General features: G+C 41.7%; 1 protein-coding gene and 1 pseudogene across 4 annotated transcripts in view; one reads left to right on the top strand and one right to left on the bottom strand.

Annotated features, from left to right (window-relative positions):
- Positions 1-27,902, bottom strand: part of HYDIN (HYDIN axonemal central pair apparatus protein) — a 264,762-nt gene that overhangs the window by 217,313 nt on the left and 19,547 nt on the right. For all 4 annotated transcript variants that reach the window (XR_015698493.1, XR_015698492.1, XM_087729550.1 and 1 more), the window contains exons 8-13: positions 24,651-24,834; positions 19,564-19,663; positions 10,792-10,910; positions 8,804-9,027; positions 6,070-6,137; positions 4,755-4,990 (exon numbers count right to left, since the gene is read on the bottom strand). Coding sequence is in view for 2 of the 4 variants with exons in the window: in XM_087729550.1 (XP_087585676.1) it covers positions 4,755-4,990; positions 6,070-6,137; positions 8,804-9,027; positions 10,792-10,910; positions 19,564-19,663; positions 24,651-24,834 (931 nt within the window). In the remaining 2 variants the exon portion in view is untranslated. The remainder of the gene's footprint in view (positions 1-4,754; positions 4,991-6,069; positions 6,138-8,803; positions 9,028-10,791; positions 10,911-19,563; positions 19,664-24,650; positions 24,835-27,902) is intronic.
- On the top strand, positions 26,251-27,329 carry LOC148042739 (uncharacterized; annotated as a pseudogene).

Raw genomic sequence — 27,902 nt, 5'->3', positions numbered from 1 at the left:
GATATTAGGAGTGAGTCTGTTTCTTGCCTAAAAACATGCTTCTCCATTTCTTATCCAGGGAAATGATATTCTGCCAGGATATTTCATTTTTCTAGGAGAGCGGTGGGTTTCAACTTCCTACAGTAGGAAGAGGAAAGAGTGTTTCATTCAACTAAATTATTTTTTTTTATTGTATTTACTTACATATTTAACAGTATTGAGTGCATTTTAGAGTGAAGCATTCCACATTTTAGGTCTTTGAGTGGTGTGCCAGGAGAATTTCCAAGAATTGGTAGTGCCATAGCCTATAAATAGTCATGGCCAGATCAAAAAGTAAATTTGATTCAATATAGTTACATACAAAGCCTCAAAATTTGAAAGGCAATGACGGATCCCCTCCCCCCACCCATTTGCAGAAACACTCAATATTTCTTTCTCTTTTCCAAGGAAAGGTTCCAAGGCTGTTGAGACATACAGTATTGAAGAACAGTATCCAGGAAGCTCCAATTGGCATGCTTGGAATTGCAAGCAAACAGCTTTATTATTTCCATATACCGTACTATAATCAACAAGAGCCAAGGTGGCGCAGTGGTTAAATGCAGCACTGCAGGCTACTGCTAGATCAGCAGGTCAGCGGTTCAAATCTCACCGGCTCAGGGTTGACTCAGCCTTCCATCCTTCCGAGGTGGGTAAAATGAGGACCCAGATTGTTGGGGGCAATATGCTGACTCTCTGTAAACCGCTTAGAGAGGCCTGAAAGGCCTATGAAGCGGTATATAAGTCTACTGCTATTGCTATTACTATTGCTAACAACAGAAAAATGATCAGATCCCTAAGGAGGAGGATTGGGCCCAAAGGTGGGTGAGTTAAACTACCCAATTTTTACTTAAGAAACTCTACGGTGGCAATCTAAAATACAGAATTAGCAATTATCTGTCTGCTCAACCTTTTTTCTATTTGGTAGCTGTGACACTAGAAATATCCAGAAAACCTCAGGTAGTCATATTGCAGGAGAAAAAAACAGGAAGTGATTGGGCTATTAATACCCATCAAGCAAAAAGGTGAGAAGTTGAAATTCTGTCTTCCCAATCAGTAATCATTTTAGAATCAATGCTGCTTTTGCTTTTCCAATTAGCTTGTAAAACTGTATTGTGAATAACAGTCCAAACATTTTATTCTAGATATCACCAAGCATCAGTAGTGGGTTTCAATTTTTTTTAGAACCTATTCTGTAAGTGTGGCCCGTTTTGTGGGAGTGGCTCAGTGATAATGTAACTGGGTGGGCATGGCCAACTTGGAAAATGTGGTGAAACTCACTTAACGATGATCTTGCTTAGCAATCAAAATTTTGGGCTCAATTGTGGTCATGAGTTCTCTTTCTTTTTCTTTCTTTCTTTTCATCTTTTCTTTCTTCCTTCCTTCCTTCCTCCTTCTTTCTTTCTTTCCTTCCTTCCTTTGTTTCTTTCTTTCTTCTCTTTCTCCCCTTTCTTTTTCTTTTTTTCTTTCCTTCTTTCTTCCTTTCTTTCTCTAATTTTAAAGCTATTTGTTCTTGTCTTTTCCCTAGCTACCTTCCTGTTTCCCCATTCCCTTTTCAAATCTTTTAAGATATTTTCCTCCTGTTTTAATTCCCTATTCACTATTAATTTTAATAATATCTCATTGTTGTCTTCTTGTTGGTTTCTTGGTTCTGCTGTCTCCTCTGCTTCTTCTGGAAGCTCCATTCTTTCCTCATTGTCCTGGTCTCTGTTCCTTGTTCCTTTTATTATATTTTCCAGTTTTTAGTCTATATATGATCAAATATTTGCATCATCTCCTTATGTTGTTCATTTATAAAATCCTTAATGTTTTGATACATCAGCTCCATTCTGTTATCTCCACTTATTTCCATCTTGTGTTAAGTCTTTGCTTAACAAATCTCCTTTTGGGTCAATTGTCCAGAAATTATTAAAATCACAATTTTAAATGTCAAGTCAACAAGCAGTCAATCCAATTTAGAAAGAAAACCAAGGGGTTAACCATGCCTCTTCCAATCACTTTTATTTGCTCAACAATATTTGGAGGTCTCTTGGCTAAAATTCTTATTTCATGTATAAAATCTCCAATGTTTTTAAAGTAAATATGTGAAATCCAGCAAATATATATGATTATTCCCAAGATTTCACAGTTCTCCTTTTAGCAGCAGATGGTGGTCTAACTTCAACTTGTTACAGTCTCTCTGCATTATTGCTGACAATTCCGATTTTGGTTATTTTGAATTATAAATCCAATAAGTGGGCAACATTAATAAAAAGTAAAAGCTCAGGATCTAATTCCAGCATTTAACAATTCCTTTTCGATACCAGGTCTTTTACTTTGAGAGTTCAATCTTCTTTTTCTTGTTTTTTTATTTCTTTTCTCAATTACTATGGTGTTTTTTTTAACATGCTTATTTGTCGCTGACAAATAGTTTTTAATATGCTTCCCCCTTAGATTCCTTGGGGTCATTTTTCAATAAAAAATATTCTCTCACCCAGTTCATACAACACTCAGTTCACACTTTCTGACCCAGTTCACACTTTCTCCACACTAGCACAGTCTTAGGTATTCAGGCTGTTCCCAGCTTCATGTCAGCCATGTTTGCTGCCCCTGTTCCTCGTCTTCAGATGAGGAGGCTTTCCTAGTCAGGGAGGAGAGATGTGGCTCTCAACTGGCCAAGCGGTCCCCCTTTACTTCACCACCCCTCTAGGGTGGCTATGGATCAATTTGAGTCCTTTGGCAAGGATACGTTGGAACAGGACTGCAGAGCTTGCAGTCCTCGCTTCCAAAGGCACTGGAAGTACAACCGGAAGTCTCTAAATCACTTTCAAAAGTCTCAGAAATTAAAATATATTAAAAGAATACAAATTAAAGAAAATAAAAAATAGAATAAAATAAATAAATAATAAAATAATCTTTGTGAATTAACCACAGCCACTGTATGTTAATGTATAGCAAGTGTGAGAAAAAGAGCTTATTGTTTTTACAGAACTGTAAGAAGACATGCTAGCTCGTGAAGAAAATGCATTGTATACATTTCTAATCTCATAAACTAGGCTGAAGCTTGAGAATTGTATGTAGTATAGCCCTTGCTATGCTAAAAACCAGTCTTAACCAGAATTTGTTGATATAATAGTTACTCTAGAGACAACCCCTAGGATCTAAGACCATAAAAGATAATTTGTAAATAAGGGCAGGGGGTGATAGAATTAGAGTAATGGGAGATGTTATCAGAGGTGGAGATAATATATTCACTTTAGACTCTTCGGATAGTTGTGACGGCCTGAGTACTAAGCCAATGAAGAAAAGATGGGAGGTAAATTTGCGACGGCAGTAGGGAATATAAAGAAAACATACTGATGATTTAAGGTGTTTCCACTGTACCCGCATGTGCATGTGGCACCCTTTTTGCAAAGTAGTAAATAAGATTACCATTGTTTTCTCTTGGCAGTTTTGGCTGGTGTTTGTTTATTTCAAAACTAGATAATGAATCCCACAGCAAGAAAAACTGCCACCGTGTCTGAATAGTATCTACCAGGACAGAATTGTAGTAAGCTATGTCTGCCAACGAAATACTACACTGTATATTGAATTATTGCCTTTGAAAAAAATATTCTGGTATTTGGTCTTTTGTTGCTGTTGGAAAACACAAAAAAGCAGATGGGAATGAATTGAAGACTCCCAGCCTTATTTTGCACATTATTATTACTCTTCCTCTTTTATTTTAAAGAGAAGTCAAAGTAATTTCATTTTAGAAAAGAAATTAAATAAGATAAAATGCTTATCTTAACAACAGTAAGTTGCACACACAGGTACTTGGCTCAGCTACTTATGCACACAAGCAACAGTGCATGATAAAAACGTGCACCATTTGGATTTGGCAGGTCCCCAGATGTTGCTTGCTCATGTGGCCCTGTGAAAGTGAAGTCACAGGGCACTTTCCTTCCAGGGCCCCAAAGGTCAGTCACATGACTGCAGAGACTGCAATGGGCAAAGTGGCGGTCATTTCCAGAGGGTCAGAATATTGGTCATGTGATCATAATTTGGGGGAACCAATCACAAGTCTACTACAGGTAGTCCTTGATTTATGACCACAATTGAGCCCTAATTTTTTGTTGCTAAGTGAGACAGTTGTTACATTTGACTCATTTAACAAACATTCTTGCCATAGTTGCTAAGTGAATCCCTGCAGTTGTTAAGTTAGTAACACGGTTATTAAATGAATCTGGCTTCCCCATTGACTTTGCTTGTCAGAAGGTTGCAAAAGATCAGAGAACCCCAAGACACTACAACCATCATAAATATTGCCAAGCATATGAATTTTGATCATGTGACCATGGGGATACTGCAGTGATCATGTGAAAAATAGTCATAAGTCACTTTTTCAGTACCGTTGTAACTTTGAATGGTCACTAAATGAACTATTTTACATCGAAGCCTATGTCTATTTAACTACCATCGTTGTTTTGAGCAGACAGTAAGCAAATGGTCTTAGGTCGAGGACTACTTGTATTTTCTTTTGTTATAAACCTAAGGAAAAGAAATGTCATATTTGCTACTCGCTTTATCCAAGACTGGGGATCTTTCAAAAGCAAGGAAAATAGTTAATTAACAACTCACTAGGTGTTCAGCATTTTCAAGGGCCATTGGCTAAGTTCAGGAAGTCTTTTCATTGCATTTTAATCTCACAATTAAGTTCTACAGACAACTAGTTGTACTTCAAATTTCAGATGTGTTTCAAGGCTTCAGTGGCTTTGTACCTCAATGTCCAGAAATCCTTGTGGACGAATGGTACCATAGCTGGGAGAGATGGTAAATTCTTTGGGCTTTGCAGATGCAAACCATGCCTTTCTCCACGTTGGGCTTGAGATGTCAGAGGCTTGATCCTGACTCCTAATACTTGGCTCTCCATTACCATCTCCTGGGACATGCAGGCTGAAAGTCATGGGCACCAGTGAAGTGTTGCTGAGGCAGCAGGATAGGGTTTGAGGGAAACCTGGAAGCAAGAATGGAGGTTGTAGGTGAGCTGAATGAGGGTTCTGAAAAGGACAAGGGCACCAAACCAAACCCTCCCACTTTACGCAAGGTCAACTTTAGGTCTTGCTAGCTTGCACCCTTTAGGATAATGGGATAAAGGGCAGTTCTTAGGAGGAAAAGCTCAAATAAGGCCAATAGATGGAACCAAGGATATGAGAGCCAGTAAGGTGTGTTGCAGTGTTCTGTAAGTTCATTCTAGGCCGAGGAAGCTCATTGGGTGTCTTTGGACCAGTCATTCCTTCTAGAAGCACTTCCTGACTGAAGAAGGTTTGAAAGGCTAATACCCACAGGGCAGAAGGCACACTCAGAATTCCTGGCAAGTCTGCTCTCAGATTCCTGTCCAATAATACCAATAATGCACCTCCACATATCTCCCCTACTCCTGGTCAATGGTGAAATTCTTTTTTTTTTACTATCGGTTCTCTGGGCGCAGCTTGGTGGGCGCTGCAGGGGAAGGATACTGCAAAATCCCCACTCCTGGCGGAAGGATATTGCAAAATCTCAATTTCCACCCCACTCTGGGGCCAGCCAGAGGTGGTGTTTGTCGGTTCTACTCAAAATTTCTGCTACCGGTTCTCCAGAACCTGTCAGAACCTGGAGTCAGCACAGCTTGGCTGTAGTCCCTGCTGCTTGGGCTTTGCCTCCCACCGCTCTCCCCTCCTCTTTGTCCCTTTGCCCCATCTCCCAAGTGAACACACTAAACATCTGGGCATGTCTATGGAGGTTCTCAGTCATCTAGGTCACGGTTGTCCCAAAGGTGCTTTTCAAAAGGCAGCTGGACTTGAAAACATTTTGCTTCTCATCCAAGCAGCTTCTTCCATTCTGACTGAATGGTAGGGAAGGGAACCACATCTGGGCCTGCTTTTCTTTTGTTCAGCAGGTAGCGAATTACCAGCAGGAAACAAGCTTCTTGCCTTGTCTAGCCTGGAGGACCTGAGTCCCTCTGGGGACTGAAAGCAAGTCTTGGACTAGATGGACATTGGACTAATTGGCCGAAGTGGAATCCCCAAACAAAATGAATGTAGAGGAGTGGCTTACCGAAGGAGACATCCCCAAAATTGAGAGAGGGGACACTGAAATGAAAAGTGGGTCCAATGACACAGCCCCTGAGGTGAAAAACAGAGATTTTTAAATAATACAAAGAGGGCAAACCCAACAGAGATAAGCAATGAGAACACTCATTGATCCTGCCAGGTACTCAATAGAAGGAGTCTCATGAAACATTTTGCATTCAAGTGTATTTTTTGTCTTTTCACAAAGAAGAGATGAATCTGCTCATGGCTAACAGACCTTATCACAGTGCAAATGTCAGGCCTGCAAGCCATTTTTTCTTTTATGGACTTCAGGCCTGCCACACTTTCTATTATTCTACTATGCATTTCTATTGTGGGAAAATGGGAGGGGGGATTATATGGAGTATCCAAGATGGAAAAACCTGCAATGATGGGAAGAATAGCAGTAGTAAAGATGAATATAATGCCAAGATTGCTATACCTATTCCAAACAATACTGATAAAACTAGAGAAAAAATATTTTGAAAGTATGAATAAAATAGTGGGGAAATATATACAGCAGGGGGGGGAAATGAGAATTAATCTAAAAATGTTGCAAAATGCAAGAGGTTGAGGTGGATTTGGATTACCAAACTGGGAATTGTATTATCAAGCAGCAGGATTAGCTTGGATGAAAGGATGGATCTTATTGAGAAATACAAGATTATTGACATTGGAGGGTCATGATTTGCAACTGGGTTGCCATGCTTTTTTGTGATAGAGTAAAAGTAAGGCACATGGCTATTTTCAAAGACATTATGTAAGGAATGGATTGTTAACAATATGGGAAAGAGTGAAAGGGAAACACTATTTAGAAATACCAATGTGGCTTTCAACAATGGAAGCATTGACACATCCAAATATTAGTAGCATGAAAAATATTATTAGATACGAAGATATCTTAACAGAAAAGGGGGAACTAAAACGAAAACAAGAATTAGAAAAACAATGGATTGTTATAGGATGGTTTTCACAATTGCAAATACAATCAAGATATGAAAAAGATAAAAGGGAATACGGTTTTAACTTAGGAAGTTCGGAGTTGGATAAGATACTTACAGTATGGGATCAGAAGAAAGAATAATTATGAAACTATATAGCTACCTATTAAGAACTAGGCTAGAAGAAGAAGTGGTTAAAGATACAATGTTACACACAACTGAGCTAGAAAAGTGGCAACAACCATGGGAAAGGAACCATAAATTAAACATGTCAACAGCTTACAAAGAAAATTTATACAAAATGTTTTATAGATGGAACATGTCACCGGGAAAATTAGCAAAGATGTTTAAAGACAAGTGAATGAAATGTTGGAAGTGTCAACAAGCAATAGGTTCCTATTATCACATGTGGTGGACATGTGCAGAAGCAAGGAAATATTGGATTAAAATAAGAGTATGGTTAAAGAAAATCTTACAACAAGAAACAGAATTTAGACCAGAGATATTTCTACTAGGTATTATCCCAGAGAAATTCAAAAAAGAGGATACCTATTTGATTATACATGAAACTACAGCAGCGAGAATTGTATTTGCCCAAAATTGGAAATTAAATAAGCTACCAACAGACGAAGAGATAATAAAAAAGATATTAGATTGTGCAGAGATGAATAGGTTGACAATGAAAATAAAGGATAAAGAGGAATCAGAGTACTTCAAGACATGGGGAAGATTTTATGACTGGCTAGAGAAAGGAAAGTAGAAAAGAAAGTAGAGAGAAGATATAGAACCCAGACGATGCACTATGAAATGGGAAAGGGGGGGGGGAAGGGGGAAAATAGAAAAGAAAATATTAAATATATAAGTATATATTCAAGAGCAAGATATAAAGGGGGGGGAGAAACACAGTTAGGATACATTAGCGAAGGTAAGGGAATAAGAAATGATATTAAACTATATCTGGGTTTGCGGAAATATCATCCCAAGGAAACATAAACTGAGATCTGAAAGAGACACCTACAACAATAGAAAAGAAAGTGAGAGAGGAGGAGAGAATGAAAGGAAGACGGAGGAAAGAAGAAAGAGGTAAGGAGAGGAAGATGGAAGGGAGAGGAAGAGAAGGAGAGAAGGTAGGAAGGGGAAGAGGAAGAATAGGAGTAGGAAAAAGGTAAGGGAAGAAGGAAGGGGAAGGAGAGGAGGAAGGAAGGAAGTAGAGAAGGGAGGGAGGGAGAAAAGAAAGGAAAAATAAGGTGGTGCTACAACAGGAGGAAGAGATGGTAAATAAAGCAACCCAAACCGTATATCATAACCTATTAAATGAAATAATACAGGTATAAGAATGACAAATGTAAAGAAGAAGAAGAATTATGTAAATGTATACTTAAAATGGTATGTAAGAGAACAAAAAATAAAATAAAAAGTTCTGCAAAAAAAATTCTTCCTAGAAAGCGAAGGTCATCTTTTGTCTCTACACCTGGCCGGAACTGGATGGGTGGAAGCTGCCAGAGTGGCAATAGAAGATTGGACCATGTGATGGACTTGTGGGTGTAGGGGCAGGATCTTGAACTTTCAACTGGGTGGAGAAACCTGGAAGCTTTCAGATGGTATTTTCCCAAATTTGCCAATATGGCTCTCTTAATAAATTGGAATTTTGAGGAATCCTTTGCCTCAGACTCTGATTTACTTTAGGATGTTATTTGGAACGCTGATAGCAAATGCTTCTGCGAAACTTGGCTAACCTTAATAAGTAGTCTAACTTACGTACAAGAGGTTGAGGCTTACCGAATCACTAAGGTCACAGGCTGGGGAGATCCATTCACATGGAACTTGAACTCTTCCGAGAAGGGGCCCAGAACAGTAGAACTGAAAGAAATGTGAATGGCCTGATGGCCACCTGGCTCAACGATTCCTTCTCTGGGTTGAAAGGCAAAGCAGACACCCAGCACAGTGGAGGGCCACATCAAGTGGAAGAGGGCATCAATAGCTCCTTGGTTAGACAAGATGGCCTGGCACAGAGAGAAGGGAGAAAGATGAGTGAGGGAAGTAACTTGGCAGTTGAAGAACCAACAGAGATATCTTGGAGTTATTTCTAAGCTGCGTGAAAAGCCTCAGTTTCAAAGGTATCCACTTGAATGGGATTCTAGCACTGGGTTGCATTAAAACTGGCCTGAACATTCATTATTGGTGGCTGTGAGAGTGCATATCATGGCAACTGGGTCCAGCACCGTCACTGGGGCATCCATGAATTCATACCCATTTATTTTGCAGAAATGCCTACGTCCCAGAGAGCATTGCCTAGGCTTCTTCTCATCACCAGCCTCTGGCATGACAGACCCTGAAGGCCCTTTGCTGAAGGGCAGGTGCCCCATGTGGCCTTCCAAAGCTTGTAAAGATCTGATTGCTTCAGAAGACATTTTGGTGCCATGGGGGCAAATTTGGGATTTTATATACATTCTTATTTAGATATTATATATTTTATGCACTAGTTTTATGCGTTTGCACTGATGATATATACAGGCAGTCCTCAACTTACAACCATTCCCTCATGACTGTTCAGTTATGATGACACTGAAAAAAGTGACTTATGACCAGTTCTCACACTTATGACTGTGGTAGCATCCTCACAGTCACATGATTGAACTTTGGATACTTGGCAACTGACATTTTTTTGCAATAGTTGCAGCATCTATTGAGATGGTTATTTACAACCTTCCTAGGGGCTTCTGACAAGCAAAGTCAATGAGGGAACGCTGGATTCATTTAATGACCACATAATTCAGTTAACTATAATAGTTTGCTTAACGACCAGGGGGAAAAAGGTTGTAAAATGGGGCACAACTCAATTAACAATCACATTCCTTAGCAACAGAAATTTTGGGCAGAATTATGGATACAAGCCCAGGACTGCTTGTACTCCTGGAACTGCTTAAATTGAAACAGGATTGAAATAATCTATTGATACTCACAAGTGAGGCAACAGGATTTTTCACTCCATTCCTAAGAGGTCTGTAAGGGGTGTGCATCCCTGTCCTATTGTCTCCATTTATTCGTACCCATTTACTGTGTTCATATTTATGTTTATACTTATACCTGTTATCTTTTACATGTTTGACAAACTAAATAAATAAAAATTTGGCAGTGACTCAGAACAGACCTGAGTGCAGCCAATTTTATAACGATGCGTTGATTTAACGATGGGCAAATAATACTTATGCTTAATAGTGAGGAAAGGCCTGAAAGAAAAGAGTGAAGAACAAACAGGAAGAAAGAACTCAGCACTTTAAAAGAGAAATAAAATCCTATTCTTCTCCTAATTTTTCATTTAATTTCTCAAGTTTCCTCTACAAATTTGATCAAATTATTGTAAGAGGAAAGAGAATCTTACTGATCCTAGACCAAGCAAAATCCAAAAACTCTAGGGAATTCCCGGAAGTGTGGCGTTCAGAGACATCAGCCTCAATAGACCCAAAGAAAGACAAACCACATTTACACAACATTAGAAATGGGCAATAAAAAGCAAAGGAGGAAACAAAAAGATGAGAACATATTGTCTCCAGCAGCCAATATCCAGATAAGCAGGGATAAACACTATGCAAACAGTCATACAGAAAACAATACCCTCATCCAGCACTGGCAAGGCAAGCTACTATATACATGAGGGAGCAAAGCCCACAATCACCAGTACTGATGATGTTCTTTAATCAGGTAAAGAAACATCTGCAAGCAAATAACCAAGCTCAGAGAGCACACACTGTAACAACTGAACTTACCTCATAACTGTGAGATGATCCCACAAAAATTTTCCCAACGTCCAGCTGATCAAAGTTGAAAAGTAGCTTGGGGCCTATTGCCTCCCCCTTGATACGCAGAGGGAGCCTGGTCTCTCGGCCTGTAGAAATGATAACTCATTTTCAGGAAATTAATTGTGGCACAATTCTTTAAACAATATTGGACAAAACAAACAAGATCAGAAAGTGGAGGCATTGAGCTTTTCTCCTTGCTGTGCATAATCACTCTCTTCTTGCCTTGGAGTTCTGCTATTTATTCATTTATTCATCATATGGTATATGATAGATGGACTTGCAATATATATTAACATTTCACCTAGATTAGTAAAACATAATAAAATATAAGTGTTAAAAAGATCTATGTTCAAACACCAATGTCTAGGCCAGTGTTCTTCAACCTTTTTTGTGCAAAGGCACACTTTTTTCATGAAAAAAATCACGAGGCACACCACCATTAGAAAATGTTTAAAAAAATTAACTCTGTGCCTATATTGACTATATATAAATGTTTTTCCCACGGCACACCTTACACTATGTCACGGCACACTAGTGTGCCGCGGCACAGTGGTTGAAAAACACTGGTTTAGGCTATCTAACCACTGAAGCGCAGCATCATTCATATAAAAGAAATCAGATACTGGATCGGTAGATGCCCTCAGTTTATAACCGCTCAAGTGTGATTTACACTTTGATGTGGGACCCTGAGGGGAGGATACTGCAGGGAGTCCCAGCAGACATGTGTGAGGCGGGAATCCTATTCAGGATTGTTCATTGCTGACATGGTAGTTAGTAGAAAAGAATTCTGCCATGCAGCCCTCCACTCCCAGTGGGGGGGGAGTTCTATTAGATTGGCTGCTTCAGACACCTAGTAGAACCACCTGGTTTTCAGAGGAAGCTTGAGGAACTTTAGAATAGAATAGAATAGAATAGAATAGAATAGAATAGAATAGAATAGAATAGAATCCTTTATTGGCTACACAAGGAATTTGTCTTTGGGGTATATGCTCTCAGTGTACATAAGGAGAATAAAATAAAATTCATCAAGAATAAAAAGATGCAACACTTAGTGATAGTCAAAGTTACTAATAAGCTATCAGATTGTATTAGGAAACAAATAAAAACAATATAAATTGAAAGACACAAGCAACATGGTTATAGTAATAAGTTTGAAGAGATAGATACTAGTAAGGAAGAGAAGAATAACAATAATACAGTCTTAGTAAATTATTTGACAATGTCAAATGGGAATGGGAATTAGTTGTTAAGCAAAATGATGGCACAAGGAAAAAACTGTCCTTGGGTCTAGTTGTTCTGGTGTGCAATGCCCTATAGCGTCGTTTTGAGGGTAAGAAGTTGAAACAATTTATGTCCAGGATGTGAGCGGTCTGTAGACATTTGCACAGCCCTCTTTTTGACTCGTGCAGATCCTCAATGGAAGGCAGGTTGGTAGCAATTGTTTTTTCTGCAGTTCTAATTATCCTCTGAAGTCTGTGTCTGCCTTGTTTGGTTGCAGAGCCAAACCAGACATTTATAGAGATGCAGATGACAGACTCAATCATTCCTCTGTAGAACTGAATCAGCAGCTCCTTGGGCAGTCTGAGCTTCCTGAGTTGGCACAGAAAGAACATTCTTTGTTGTGCTTTTTTGATGACATTTTTCATGTTAGGTGTCCATTGAGATATGATAGAACCTAGAAATGTGAAAGACTCTATGGACTTGAAGGACTCTAAGAGGTGGTAGTATAGGTGGTTTTCTTCTGAAATCCACCATTTCTATAGTTTTGAGTGTATTTAGTTCAAGATTGTTCTAGTTGCACCACAAGGCTATTTGTTCAACCTACCGTCTGTATGCAGATTCATCATTGTCTTGAATGAGACCAATCACTGTTGTATCATTTGCAAAACAGTATTTTAACAGAGGGATCTTTTGAGATGCAGTAATTGGTGTATAGCAGTGGTGGGTTCCGGATCCCGTTGCAACCGGTACGCTGCGACTGGGCTGGGCATCCACCACGTGTATTTACGCGCCTGCATACCCATCGCCCGCAATGTTCCAGCTGCTCGGCGGAGCGTTGTGCAGGTGCCATACATTCTGTGTGCATGCACAAATGGCCCGGTTGGGTCAATTACAGGTAAGGAGGGTGGGCCCTCCGAAGCACTGTACCAGAATGATACCTGGTGCTCCCAGCAGACACCAGTATGCCCGTACCGGGGCATACCAGCTCTAACCCACCACTGGTGTATAGAGAGAAGTGGAGAGAGCACACAGTCCTGGGGGGCTCCTGTGCAAATTGTGCAGATATCTGATGTGATTTTGCCTAGCTTCACCTGCTGCTCCCTGTCTATTAGGAAACTTATGATCCAATTACAAGTGTGGTCAGGTACAGCTAGCTGATTTAGTTTAGTTAGAAGAATATCTGGAATGATGGTATTGAATGCTGAGCTGAAGTCTACAAATGGGACCCTTGTATAGGTTTTTGTAGATTCAAGATGTTGTAGGATGTAGTGGAGAGTCATATTAACAGCATCATCTGTCGATCTATTTTACTCGGTAGGCAAATTGCAAGGGATCTAACAGCAGATCCATGATGGTTCTCAGGTGGCCAAGCACTAGTCTTTCAAAGGTCTTTATAACTACAGATGTTAGAGCAACCGGTCTGAAGTCATTCAGTTCCTTGATGTAGGATTTCTTCGGCACTGGAATGATAGTAGAGCATTTGAAGCAAGAAGGAACATAGCACATCTCTAGTGATTTATTAAAGATGCGGGTGAAGATGGGGGCCGGTTGATCAGCACAAATTTTTAAGCAAGAAGGAGTTACTGTATTTTTCGGATTATAAGACGCACAAAGATTTTGAAGAGGTAAATTAAAAAAAAATGTTTTTGCCCTCCCCAGCTCCCAGGAGCACTCTGCAGGCATCCCAAACCATCTGCACACCCCGTGTTTTGTGAAATAGCAGCAGTAGCAATAAGCACTGCATGACAGATCTGGGGGATTGGTGGGGGAGAAAGGGAAGAGAACCGATCTCCTCTGCACAAAGACTTTTCTCAGCACCCTAGATCTCCACTTTGTCTCCAGAAAAAGCTATTGCCATCGTTGGGATTTTGGCTAGTGAAAAAAACAGGGGATGGAAAGGAAACTCCGGAATGCAGGAGTGCCAGGTCGGGAATCTCCCTGGAACCTGGCACCTGCCGCATTCCGAAGTTTCCTTTCCATCCCGCACTTTCACTAGCCAAAATCCCAACAATGTGCTTCTCCTGAGGAAGTGGACAAGGCCATGGGAGCGGTGAGTGCCTCCACCTGTACACTGGACCCGTGTCCCTCCTGGCTGGTCTCGACCAGCAGGGAGGTGACACGCGGCTGGATCCAGACGATTGTTAACACCTCTCTTCGGGAGGGAACCTTCCCGCCCCTCCTAAAGGATGCGGTGGTGAGACCCCTCCTGAAGAAACCGTCTCTGGACCCAGCCATTTTGAGCAACTATCGCCCAGTCTCCAACCTTCCCTTTGTTGGGAAGGTTGTTGAGAAAGTGGTGGCCTCTCAACTCCGACGGTCCTTGGATGAAGCCGATTATCTAGACTCCTTTCAGTCGGGCTTCAGGCCTGGCTACAGCACGGAAACTGCTTTGGTCGCGCTGATCGATGATCTCTGGCGGGCCAGGGATAGGGGTCACCCCTCTATCCTTGTGCTCCTTGACCTCTCAGCGGCCTTCGATACCATCGACCATGGTATCCTTCTGCGACGGTTACAAGAGGTGGGAGTGGAAGGCACCGTCCTTCGGTGGTTCTCCTCCTACCTCTCGGACAGGTCGCAGTCGGTGTTGGTCGGAGGGCAGAGATCAACCCCAAGGCCCCTCAACTACGGGGTGCTGCAGGGTTCGGTCCTGTCCCCCCTCCTATTTAACATCTACATGAAGCCGCTGAGTGAGATCATACGCCGGCACGGGGTTAAGTACCACCATTATGCAGATGATATACAGTTGTATTTGTCTGCCCCATGCCAACTCAGAGAAGCAGTAGAAGTGATGTGCCAGTGCCTGGAGGCTGTTAGGGTCTGGAAGGGAGCAAACAAGTTGGCACTCAATCCAGACAAGACCGAGTGGCTTCTGATGTTCCCTCCCAAAGATTGGCCAACTATTCCATCTCTCAGGCTGGGGGATGAAATTATACACCCCTCAGAGAGGGTTCGCAATTTGGGAGTCCTCCTGGATCCCCAGCTGACTTTAGAACACCATTTGTCGGCTGTGACCAGGGGGACCTTTGCCCAGGTTCGCCTGGTGCACCAATTGCGACCCTACCTGGATCGGGAGGCCCTTCAGACAGTCACTCACGCCCTTGTGACCTCAAGACTGGATTATTGTAATGCGCTCTACATGGGGCTGCCCTTGAAGAGTGTTCGAAGACTTCAGTTAGTCCAGAATGCAGCCGTGCGAGCGATTGTGGGTGCACCCAGGTACACCCACGTCACACCTATCCTCCGTGAGCTGCACTGGCTACCCATTAGTCTCCGAATCCGCTTCAAGGTGCTGGTCGCTACCTATAAAGCCCTACATGGCATCGGACCTGAGTACCTGAGAGACCGCCTCCTGCCGATTACCTCCCATAGACCGATCAGATCTCACAGGTTAGGTCTCCTCCGGATTCCATCCACCAGCCAATGTCAGCTGGCAACCCCCCGGGGGAGAGCCTTCTCTGTTGCAGCTCCAGCCCTCTGGAATGATCTCCCCATTGAGATCCAGACCCTTACTACCCTCCCAGCTTTCCGCAAAGCCACCAAGTCCTGGCTGCTCCAGCAGACCAGGGGGCCTGTGAAACATCCAGCCCCGCGGAAATTGTGAATGTTGCGGTTTTGTTTTTAAAGTGTGGTCTTTGTCTAGTCTTCCCCCTTCCCTTGTCTATTGTGAGCCGTCCGGAGTCCTTCGGGAGTGGGCAGCATACAAGACAAATAAATAAATAAACAATGGCAATAGCTTTTTCTGGAGAGAAAGAGATCTAGTGTCCTGAGAAAAGCCTTCATGCAGAGCAGATTGGTCCTCTTCCATCCACCCCTCCCCCCAAAACTGCCTGGATCTGTCATGCAGCAAAGAGATATGGTAGCTGGGTGCAATAGCAGCAGTAGCAATAAGCATTGCATGACAGATCTGGGGGATTGTGGGGATTGCAGCGCCCTCTTCACCAGCCCCTTCACAGCTGTTTCTGGGTGGCAGAGAGCGCACTAACAGTGTTTTCAGGTGGCAGAATGGTGATCTCGGCTACCTGGAACCATTTGAGAAGGGACAGGTGAAGCGGGCGCTGTATGAGAGATGTAAAGCAAAGTGGCTTGCTGCTCGGCCTCTCCCTTCTCCAGACAACCCAGTTAGAGGGTGGTCAGCTTCTGCTCCTGGCCCAGGAGATGGATCTGGCCAGGACAAATGCAAGCCCTATTTTTGCAATCAGGGAGGAAAAGAGCATTTCAGGAGGTGGGCGGTTCCAGGCTGCAGGGATCGGCCTGTGCCTGAAACGGTCTTTTTCCTCCCCAATTGCAAAAATGGGGCTTGTATTCCTCCTGGCCAGATCCATCTCCCGGGCCAGGAGCAGAAGCCAACGACTGGGTTGTCTGGAGAAGCGGGAGTCCGAGCAGCAAGCCACCTTTTGATTTTGAAGAGGCAAATTTAAAAAAAAGTTTTTGCACTCTGCAGACCGCCCCAAAATGGCCCATTTTTCGTGAAAACAGGTAATTTTTTGTCAAAAAAAAGGGAATGCATAGCTCTTAGGAGGCTTGTAGAGTGCTCCTGGGGGCTGGGGGGCAAAAAAACAGCCTGTTTTTTGCTCATTATTGCCCTCCCCAGCCCCTAGGAGCACTCTGGAAGCCTCCTAAAGGCTATGCACGGCCATTTTTGCAAAGCAGGTGGGGTTTCAGGAGGCCAAAAATGCTGTATTCAGTGTATAAGACGCACCCAGATTTTCAGCCTCTTTTTTGAGGGAAAAAAGGTATGTCTTCTACTCGTGGTGATTCAAGCAGCAGAAAGGAATATATTGCTCCCCTTACTAAATCTGTTGAATGACATTCAGTGGCCCTTTTAAAGACAACTTTTAGGAAAAAATGATAACAAAAAACATTTGAACAGTAGTTAGGAAGAGTTCTTTCAATATTCAGTAGATAAAACTGCTGATTTGAACGAAGTTGGATTATCATTAGTGTCTGTGGAAATGAATGGCACTTTGTCTTGAGAAGTGATCTGCGATCAATTGAGTTAGTGACTGCCAAGGAATAGGCAGGACTCTGTTCCGTGAGCTTCAGCCCTTTTGACCTGAATTCCTCATGATTAGTGAAGGCTTCTTCTGAAGCGACAGGAGGTTGAGCATGAGCAGCAATCAGTGCCTTTGGGAATGAGGGTGGGTGTTTTCATCCCTCTGACACAAACTGTGGTGAGCACTTTGCTTAGGAAGCTATTAGTGCAACTATTCTGGATAACTGATAGGACTCGAGATGGTGGCTCAGTAGGGAAGCAGTGGGACTTTCCTCTGAGCCTGCCTGACCACATTGGCACAAAGAAACTAAATTCCTGTTGTGAGAAGCAGCTTTTCCAGAGCACAAGTGAGCAATTCCTGATTTCTGCTTGCTCTGGAGAACTTTTGTCAGCTAGAACCATCTCCTGGCTGGCAAGTCCACAAAGTGCTGTCTCCGCTTGAAAAGTTGCTCGCAGAGGCATCTAATTGGCCACAACCTAGTTTTAAAAGCTGCTGATGGTTTTCTAATCAGTAGTGACAAATTCGAGCCAGTCAAAGTAAAATTTCAGGTTTTAATCCAAATCAACCGCCCAACCACAGGAGGGAACTCTAGCATCAGGAATATCTACTTGAGGTTTTCAACTTCAAAAGGAAAGGTAGCCTAAATTAAGATCTTTGAATTGGGCAAATGTTTGGTTTTCTGGTATAAAGAATTACAGTATTTAAAGAGTTTACATCAAAAGTTTAATATTTTTGGTTTGGATGTAGCCTTAAAAATTACTATTTGTTTTAAAGACTTTAAGCCGCCCATCTCACAAATATATCTCTGCGCAGCATACATCAAAGTTTTATATATATACATATACATACATACATACATACATACATACATACATACATACATACATATATATACACACATACATACATATACATACACACACACATACACACACACTATTGTGTGAGAATGGACAGCATTACAAACACAATATAACCATCTCACACTTTCCCTGCTCCCATGGGTTCCCCAAGGTTGCTGGAAAACCATGTTTTAAGGGCTTTCCAGAAGATTGTTCGGGCAAGACTAAGCTCCCCTTGGGGGAGGGGGGATGATGTTATAGATGGCAAGATCCCCAGGGAAGCATGGGTTCACTATAATTCCCTACTAGAAGCCCAAAGAGCCAGGGCACCTGAGATTGTTGGGTGGTAGATGGATTATCTCCCTGAATCAAAGGGAAATTGTGAGCTTCACAACATGTACTCCACATGTTGATACCTTCCAAACTAGAATTTTTTTGCAGCTGACTCAGAAGCTGAGCCACTTGGTCCTGGAATTCCATCTATATTCTGAACTGCATTGGAGCCGATATGAACATTAACCACAAGGTCATATCTTAATCTTAATTATTTTGGGCAGTAATTAATTTACAGATAAAGAGAGACTTCCTCTGTGGCAAAGATTTTGTGCAGCGAGTAAAACTTTCTTTCAAGATTACAAGACAAAAACCACAAAAAAGAAAGTGGATCATTAATGAATTAAGATTTATTCACAAAAATCTTAATTAAGAGAAGATGTAAGAAATCTTTAAAATGAACAAGGGAATAGTCTTTTTATAATTTTTTTCCTTTTATTTTTATCATTTTTGTTTTGGATAAAAGTGCTTTGATATACTTTTTTACTAAGCCAATGTAATGGTATGTGAGAAAGACCTTGAGAAATGGGCAAAGGGATGCATAGGGAATGATCCATTGATGGGTTTCCTTTTTTTTTACTATTGGTTTGCTTGTGCGTGTGCGCTTATGTGCAGAAGCATCTGGGCAGATGGGCGGAGCCTCCCGCCACCGTTACTCCCATTTTGCCCGATCCGGGCCGAACCGGGAGCAACCCACCTCTGGTGCAATCCAACCCTCACTCCTCAGGCTGTAAAGGAAACATTCCCAGTATCATTACTTAAACAGTGATCTGTATATATTGATTTCCAGAATACTGTATGTCCCAATTATTCTTTCTTTTAATGAGTAAAATGTTGCAAAAAGTAAGTTGGCCATTCTTCTCTTCCATTGTAAATTGAATATTTGGGTGGACATTATTCAAGTGCTCTAGAAATTTCTTGAGCAATTCCTTACCATTAATCCAGGTCACAAAGGAGTTGTTTACATACCAAAACCAAATGGGTGGTTTTAAAGGCGCAGTGTCTGGTACCTATTGCTCAAATTGCAGCTAGGCAAATGGCAATAGGATATGATGTATGGCAATTGATGGCATTCACAAGGGCATAATAAAACAGACTCTTAATGGATCTTTGGAAACCCAGACACTCTGGAAAGGCTTCTACCTTGGAAAGACTTGTGCATCTCAGATGAAATTGATCCATAAAAAGGGATGTTACCAGCTTTAATGTCTGCTTCTGCTTAATTATAACTGAAAGAGATTCCTGTATTTGCCATAACTGAGGATCAAGATATCAGGACTAGTTTTCACAAGACTAGGAAACTAAAATCACCCATATCCTGAAATAGGAATATGTATTTAAGGTTATACCTGTAATATCACAGTAGACCGTCTGAAGATACATCCCGGCTTCTTGTGGTCTGAACATCACACTTATTTCAGTTGTAGAATTGGGCCAAACATCTCCCTCCTAAAGAAAAATAGAATAAAGACAATGAATATGAAAGCTCAAGTTCTGTCTTTCAGCTCTGTTTTTTAAAATTCTGGAACAGACACATGAAAATATTACTAACATTATTCTGGATGACAAAAGGGGCTGAAAAGAGGCCCAAATAAATTTTTTAAACTAAATGATGCAGGAAACTGCGCAACTGAACCTGCTTCTTCTTAGACTTGGATAATGTCTGAAAAGGATGTGAGAACAGTCTTACTTTTTTGTTTTTGTTGCTCTGCAGGTTCACCTTCTGTACTCAAAAACCATTTTGTACAACCATGTAACTGGATTAAAAACCAGAAATATATACTGTATTTTCCAAAACAATAAAATCATATGGCTTAATTAAAAAAAACATGCTGCCTCACAGTCTACCTAACAAATCAAGCTATTGAGGTGTAGAGGAACTTGGTAGCCTTCCTGCTGCCCTCTGGCCTGTTCTGGAGAGCTCATCACATGGGGAGCACAGAGCCCCCTCTTCTTTCTGGGACAAAGGGCAACTCACAGAGCTTCGCTGGGAGTTTTAGACTGTTAAAAGCAGGGGAGGGAGACCTGAAGCACAAGTAGTGATCCACTGGAAAACAGACTGAATTCCGATGCAGTTATAAAGTGTGTTAGCATATGGCCACATTACTTAGCAACAGGAATTCTGGCCGTCCTGGTTGCCATCATTAAAAAAGGACCACATGGGCCATTAAGCCAAATTCAGAAACTATGATCACCTGATTGCAGGAATATTGTGACAGCCAGAACTAAGAGAACCCATCCTAATGGTAGGATTTTGGTGCCAGAACTTTGAACAGTTGCTGAACCAATGGTTGTAATCCAAAGACTATCTGTAATAAAATCTATCCAGGCCCATTCCCCAATCACCAAGGAAACAGAGAGGCTAGAGAAAACCGACTAGCTCTCCAGAAGCAGACTTGGCCTCAGGAGAAAGAGGAGAAGCCTTGGCATCTGCTCTCATTCTTGGCTACAGAGCTCCCCGAGTATCTAATGCACATTTTAAGCATGCTTCCATGCCCAGCAGTTCTTACTGTCACAGAAAAGGCTAGACATTTCTTGTCTTAAAGGAAGGGGAATGCGTACATAACTATTGTGAAACAGATGGTCATCATCTGAAGTGAAAGGCAAAAAATCAATCTGAGGTGTCTTGGAGGATTGGGACCTCCATCCAGCTGAGCTCTGGCATACGAATCCAGTTGCTGTTGCACTCAAATGGGATTTAGCAGAAAGGCCCATGTTCCTTTTCTGGCCCCCAATCTTTCAGGACACTCTGATTCCTGAAGAAAGGAAAATGACTTGGCTGCAGGACTGGGATAAGGGGAAAGAAATGGGGAAGGTAGCATTCAGGATTGTGTGATGGGGCACCTGGAAATTTGTTCTGTGAATGGCAAATAGAGAACATTTAAAATGGGACATAAACTGCGCCCTACTAATTTGCAAGATGTAGAAACTATGCTTTGTGAAAAACTTCCAAATTCTTGTAATCTTTGACAACCAATCCTTCTAGGAAGCGCCTCTATTATTAGAATGCTGTCTTTACAGCGAGCAATTCTTCATTGAAAATGTCATAATTCTGTTCAACTGGTAGAAACAATGTGGAATAAAACATCCTGATGGGAGATCTCTCCCCCTTCCTTTCTTTCTTTCTTTCTTTCTTTCTTTCTTTCTTTCTTTCTTTCTTTCTTTCTTTGTCTATGAAACATCTCTAATTGCAACATCCAGATTGTGCATTATGGCAACATGTGGTGACAAAGCAATAACACAGAGCAGGAGGAATTCTCCCTAAGTTCAGTTGCTAAGGGTACTGTGATGAAGGACCATCTTATAGCCTTTGCCCATCCATTTTTTCCCCAACAGCAGGTTTTTCCAGTTTTTCTTAAACTTCTGCACTGCAGTCTCATCAATGAAATGGTTCCCGAGCCTATTAGGGCTAAGGTTTGTATCTCTTTTTTCCAGATGACTCAGAAAAAAAGATATTTTGGAGCAGAAACTTCTTTCGGCCGGCCCACAGTAGAGCACGATTCTGGTTCCTCTGAACTTCTCTCGCAAAGGCCAGTGGGAGTGTGCAGAAGTATAAATGGCTGGGCAGCTGCTGCTCTGGGGGAGCAGAACCAGCAGCTCTCCATCCAATTTTGGGGATGTTCTTCCTAAGATGTAGTGCTCAGAAACATAAAGTCTGGAGGCAATACGACTGTTCCTGCTGCATAAAGTAGGTTCAATTGCCAATTTATCTGCTTGAGTAAGTGGCTTTTTTCCTGACTTTGGCTAGTGGTGAGTGGTGAAAAGAGTGGAAACGAATGTCTTGTCTTTTGGTATCAGTGTCACAAATACACAGATTTTGATATTACAACTATAACAGTAGGTGGCTTTCCAGAAGAATAAAACACAAGAGCATTCAATTTCCATTCATGCCAAGCCCTGAACTCAACTGAGCTGTGGTCTATCAAGGCATTCTCAATTCTAACAAGGATGATGGCTATTACAAAAGCATCTCTGTCTGGGCAACAATCCCTAAATGGTCCGGGCAGAGTAATAAAATGGTTTTAAATTACATGCTGTGTTACAATAGAAACAGTGCTATTAATACTTTCTCTGGCAAAACCCAATTTAAAAATGGATAATCTGCTGCCCCTTTTGATCAGAGTTTATGAGAGAAAAGGGGAGCATTGAAAGAAAATAAACTGAGAATTGATAACTCTAACCACAAAAAATACCTCTTGTGGACAATAGAAAAAAACTCTTACCACCAAGACTAAAATACCTAGTTAAGATAAAGATGAGACTGCCAGAGACACATTGCTGGATCTGTCATTTGTGAACAGTATTCTCTTAACATTAAACATCACATTCTTAATCCTATGAAAACCTCCTTAAGGAGCCCTGAACTTTGGGGCCAACTATATTATAAACTCCAAACTGAGTTATTTTTTAAATGTATCTTGCCTTTGTTGCAAAGGTAAAATTGAAGTGCTCTTGGAAAATCAGAACTACATAATCATAACACTTCCTAAGGCTTTGGAAATAATTTTATTTACTGATGGTTTATTTTATTTTATTTCATTTTACTGTTGGAGTCTATGGCTCTACAATTTCCAAGGAAGACAATCAGAATAGCACAACAAACCTGGATTTCTATGGTAAAGAGAATGCTTTTAATAACACTCTGTGGGTAAGTAGATTTATCTACAAACGTACAAAAACACATCAATAGTTTAAAAACTAACGCAATATAATGTTAAGAATAAAAGATGCAGTAGGGTATTGGCAAAATGTTTGCCAGCTATCGTCAGCAATCTAGCTAACCCATCAAAAGCAGCCTTTAATTAATTGAAAAGGATGAGGGCCATCTCAATGGTCTCTCTGTTCATTCAGGTTTACAGGGCATCATCATACCTAAGCTGGTTAAAAAGATCAGGTGCCACAAATCATTGGGATCCCAATTGCAACAATGTATTCAAAAACACTCAGGAGCTCTTAGTCTACTACTTTAAAGAAGCTTAAACCCCTTCTAAATCAAATGAGTAGGGTAGACACCACCATTTCTGCTTTGTTGGGAATAAGTCTCAGTCCATCCAATCTAGTGTCCTGCTTAAGCTCTAATAAAGTGCTTCAAGCTTGTACTCAACCCAGAAAAGACCGAGTGGCTGTTGTGTTTCCCTCCCAAAAATTTGGCTAGTGTTCCAACGATCAGGCTGGGGGGTCAAAATTTACACCCCTCAGACAGGGTTCGCAACTTGGGAGTCCTCCTGGATCCACAGCTGACTTTTGATCACCACCTGTCGGCTGTGACCAGGGGGGCATTTGCCCAAGTTCGCCTGGTGCGCCAGTTGCGACCCTACCTGAATCGGGAGGCTCTCACAACAGTCACTCGCGCCCTCGTGACCTCTAGGCTGGAATACTGCAACGTGCTCTACATGGGGCTGCCCTTGAAGAGCATTCGGCGGCTTCAGCTAGTCCAGAATGCGGCCGCGCGAGTGATCGTGGGTGCACCTCGGTTCGCCCACATAACACCTATCCTCCGCGAGCTGCACTGGCTACCTGTTGGCCTCCGTGTGCACTTCAAGGTGCTTCTTACTACCTATAAAGCCCTTCATGGTAGTGGATCTGCGTACTTGGGAGACCACCTTCTGCCAATTACCTCCTCCCGACCCATAAGATCCCACAGATTAGGCCTCCTCCGAGTGCCATCTGCCAGCCAGTGTCGGCTGGCAACTACGCGGAGGAGAGCCTTTTCTGTAGCAGCTCCGACCCTCTGGAACGATCTCCCCGTGGAGATTCGTACCCTCACCACCCTTCAGACCTTCCGCACAGCCCTCAAGATCTGGCTATCCCGCCAGGCCTGGGGGTAAAGATCATAGTTTGCCCCCGCCCGAATGTTGAATGAATGTTGTTTGATCTTAACTACATATTGTATTTTTATGTTATTGTATGTCTTCCCCTCCCATAAGTTGTTAGCCGCCCTGAGTCCCCCCAGGGAAAAGGGCGGCCTATAAATAAACGCAACTATAAACTATAAACTATTTATATTAGATGAAAAGGTCCAGCCTGTAGGTGATGAGCCTGAAGGAGGGGGGCGAAATGCGTCATCAGTCATGAATCCCTTTGTGCTCACAAGAGATCTAAGTCCAGCCCACCTTGAAATCCTTTCTATTCTTAACTCCCGCTAATTCCCTTAACTGTTAGTAGTTGGGATTCTGGTAGAGAGCTTAAGCTTACAATAAATCATTATTCACATTTGAACTGTTTGACTCTCCTGATTTCCCTGGTGCTTGATATAGTGCCCCCCTCCCCCCACCCCCGGCACTTGAAGGAATGTCTCTCCTTCAAGTTTCACATCTGAGCCCTCAGGTCACCAATGAAGGCCCTGCTCTACATAAAAAACATCTAAAGTACGTAACAAAAATATCCTACCATCCTATTCCGCACCCCCCTTCCACGGTCATATGGTATTTCTCACCAGAGGCTCAATGGAGAAGACTTTATTGTTGAAGAGCATTGCATCTTCATGGACAATTGCCTGTCGGTTCTCAAAGGTACGGGTGACAATGGAGAGATGCTCACGAAGTGCTGGATTCATGTTACATTCCACCAGAAGCTGATCAAGTACACTGTTCTGTTCAGCCTGCATGGTTTGACACATCCTACAGCCCCCAGAAGAAAGAGATGAAATATTGTATTTTGTAACAGACTCTAAAGAATGCTTGGTTAAGAAGCAAAGGGGAATGACCCCATGAGGATCACTATTTATCTTCGCATTCATAATATTCAAAGGAGCGATAACTGAAAAGGACAGGACCTGTGAGGAGGTGAACCATAGGAGAGCAGAATTTGATAAACTGGTACCTTGTCTCCAATGATCTGAAATCCTAAAGGAGAAACCTATCCAGGAAGAATGGGAAATTCTGTGAAATGAGTTCTACATAGGGTTTTGTTTGTGCCCTAGAGGCACCTTGACTCCTGGCAGCCCTGGGGACAAACCCATGAAAGGGTGAAAGTCACTCAGTTGGTTGCCTAGCCTAAAAGAGAGTCAGGATTCAGATGTTGCTTCTCCAGTCCAGCCATTAGGACTAAAAGAGCTCTCATAGAAAGAAATAGGGAGGGCAGAATTACATACAAACAAAAACCCACACAAGAAAAAAATGGAAAGAAATTTAAGAAACTCACTACATATATATTCAAGAGCTCTCCCAAAAACCCAAATGGGAACACGACCAAGATGGCGACACTCAGCAAGACGGGAACTCCTGAGGGAACAGCTGAGGTTTCATTTTTCAACCCTTCCCAAAGATCTAGCATGTCTTTTAAAAACTTTTTCCCCTTTTCTCACACCGCTCACAAGAGCACTACCATTCAGGACTTCTAGTGAGGAATAGATATTTTGTTTTTTACAAAAAACCCACCACCAAACAGTTGCAAGCGTTGTCTGACAATGCTCGCAACAGTTCTACAATTCTGGACTTCCAGGTTAGCCATAAGACACACCTCCCTGCAGAAAACCTTTATCTCTGCCCACGACGTTTGGATTGCTTTATCTCTGATCGGGACAGGTGGTTTCAACCTGAGCCAAATTCAAAAAGCACACTCTGGAGGCTTTCCACACTAAGGCAAGCTGAGCTGAATTTATAAAAGCAAGTGAACTGAGCCAGCCACTCCCAAAGCTTTTAGCAGAAAAGCAAGCTGAGCCGAATTTAAAACAAAAACACTTTTGTAGAGTCATTTGCAAGAATGATTCCAGCAAACATAAATTCATTTATACAATAAACTCAATTGCCAAAACCAACTCCAACCATAACAAACTTTGCTCATGGCCTTACCTCTCCATACTGCAATGAACCCGCTCCTGCGAACTCCGTGCAGAACTCAAGAGACATCCAGACCAAAGAGATACTGACTTATACATTGACTATCACACTGACTGCATCAAAAGTAAGTACTGCAATCCATCTCCCAACATCCAACCTCCCATCATCCAAAACTAGGTACACACACCCCTAGCTTCATCAACCACCACTGATCTTAAATGCAAGCTAATTAATGCAAGAAGCATTATAAACAAAATGCCCGAATTCCTCCTCTTACTAAAAAAAAAGGCTATATTCAACATTATATTTGTCTCCGAAACATGGCTGAACACATCCCTCCCTGACTCCATTATCACAGTAAGAGACTATCATGTTCACCAGTCCGATTGGGAAATCCGTAGAGGAGGTGGTGTTGCTATATTCTATAAAAAGTCCTAAAGCTAAAAAATATTCAAGTTACACAGAAGCTTGCTCTTCCTGAGACCATCGTCTGCGAACTGTCCTTAAATACCACATTTCGCTTCTTTCTATGTTACAGAGCCCCTGATTACGATCTCGTACATGCGAACAAGTTAACTTCACTACTAACGTGGGCAGCCTCCTGCCTGCACCCTTTTATCTTTCTTGGTGACCTCAATTTACCTCTCATTAATTGGATACTAAACGAATGTACAACTGAACCCATACATGCAACCCTGCACAATGCTACTAATCTCAAACTGGATCAATTAGAACTAACAACACTAGACTCAATAACTGCCTTGATCTCATCTTCTGCAACAGTTTAAACTCAATTTATGGATAACAAATAAAATAACACTTTTTCAACAGTGACCACAGCATGATTGACTTTTGTCTCAATATACGTCCTTACAAAAATATTACAATGATAGAATCCCCAATTATAACTTTAAAAAAATCAACTCTGATCTCATAGACACCAACCTCTCATCTCTTGATTGGAAAATTCTATTCACTGGCTGTAATACTGCTGAAGACCAATATAACATTATATCAAACATTTTATTAAGTCAAAAGAGCCATTAAATTACACGTATCACTAATAACCCCCCAAACCAGAAAAAAACAAATTACCCATAACAATAAGGAAGCTCCAATCAAAAATAAAATCTCTTTGGCGAAATAACAAAAATGGCTATGTAGCTAACTTTAAAAGCTGCTACAAAACCTTATGCCACCAGATAAAGACTGAAAGCACAAATTATCACATCAATCAAGAGGAAATCCTTCTACGCACTAATTCCACCCGTGCCTTCTTTAATTTTGTAAACAAGAAGACTCAAGATCCATCCCACCACTTTATCAAACGGTAAAGACTGTATTCATGAAATAGTTAAAGCCAACCTCTTTAACTCATTCTTCGGCTCAGTCTTTGTAAACAGCAATGGCTCATACCCCACATTTCCCAGTCATACCACTGCTAATCACAACAATCTAATGCATATTGATTACACGAAGCATTTACCTTCATCCCAAAATGAATGGGTAGTAAAACACGACGTTAGGGCCCCTGCCCTATTTCACTCCCAATACCCTGACAAACCTTGTTAAAATACTATGATGCAATATCTTTTCCTATTTTTTCACAGGTGGATCTCTCCTTTTTCTGAAGAACGGCAGCATGTCAGATCCCTGAAAGTGATCCTGCCATTCAATGGGGAGGAGTGGGGGCTTGGAGTTAAATCACTAGCTGTACCTGTAACAACTGAGTTTTACAACTTTACAACTGGTTTCCTTTCACCAGAAGACTGAAGGTCCCAGAATCTCGGGAGGGATGTTTATGATAGCCATGTGGGATATCTTATTTTAATGTCTAACTAGAGATAGCCATGGGAACGTGTGTTTTATTGACTCTCAGGGCAGAAGAGTTAAGGAAACATCTTCAC

Source organism: Thamnophis sirtalis, unplaced genomic scaffold (assembly GCF_051295495.1).
Source record: "Thamnophis sirtalis isolate CommonGarterSnake01/CBP01778 unplaced genomic scaffold, rThaSir2_p1.2 scaffold_14, whole genome shotgun sequence".
Lineage (NCBI taxonomy): Eukaryota > Metazoa > Chordata > Lepidosauria > Squamata > Natricidae > Thamnophis > Thamnophis sirtalis.
The sequence above is the reverse complement of the archived record's forward strand: the minus strand, read 5'-3'. Positions and strand labels throughout refer to the sequence as shown.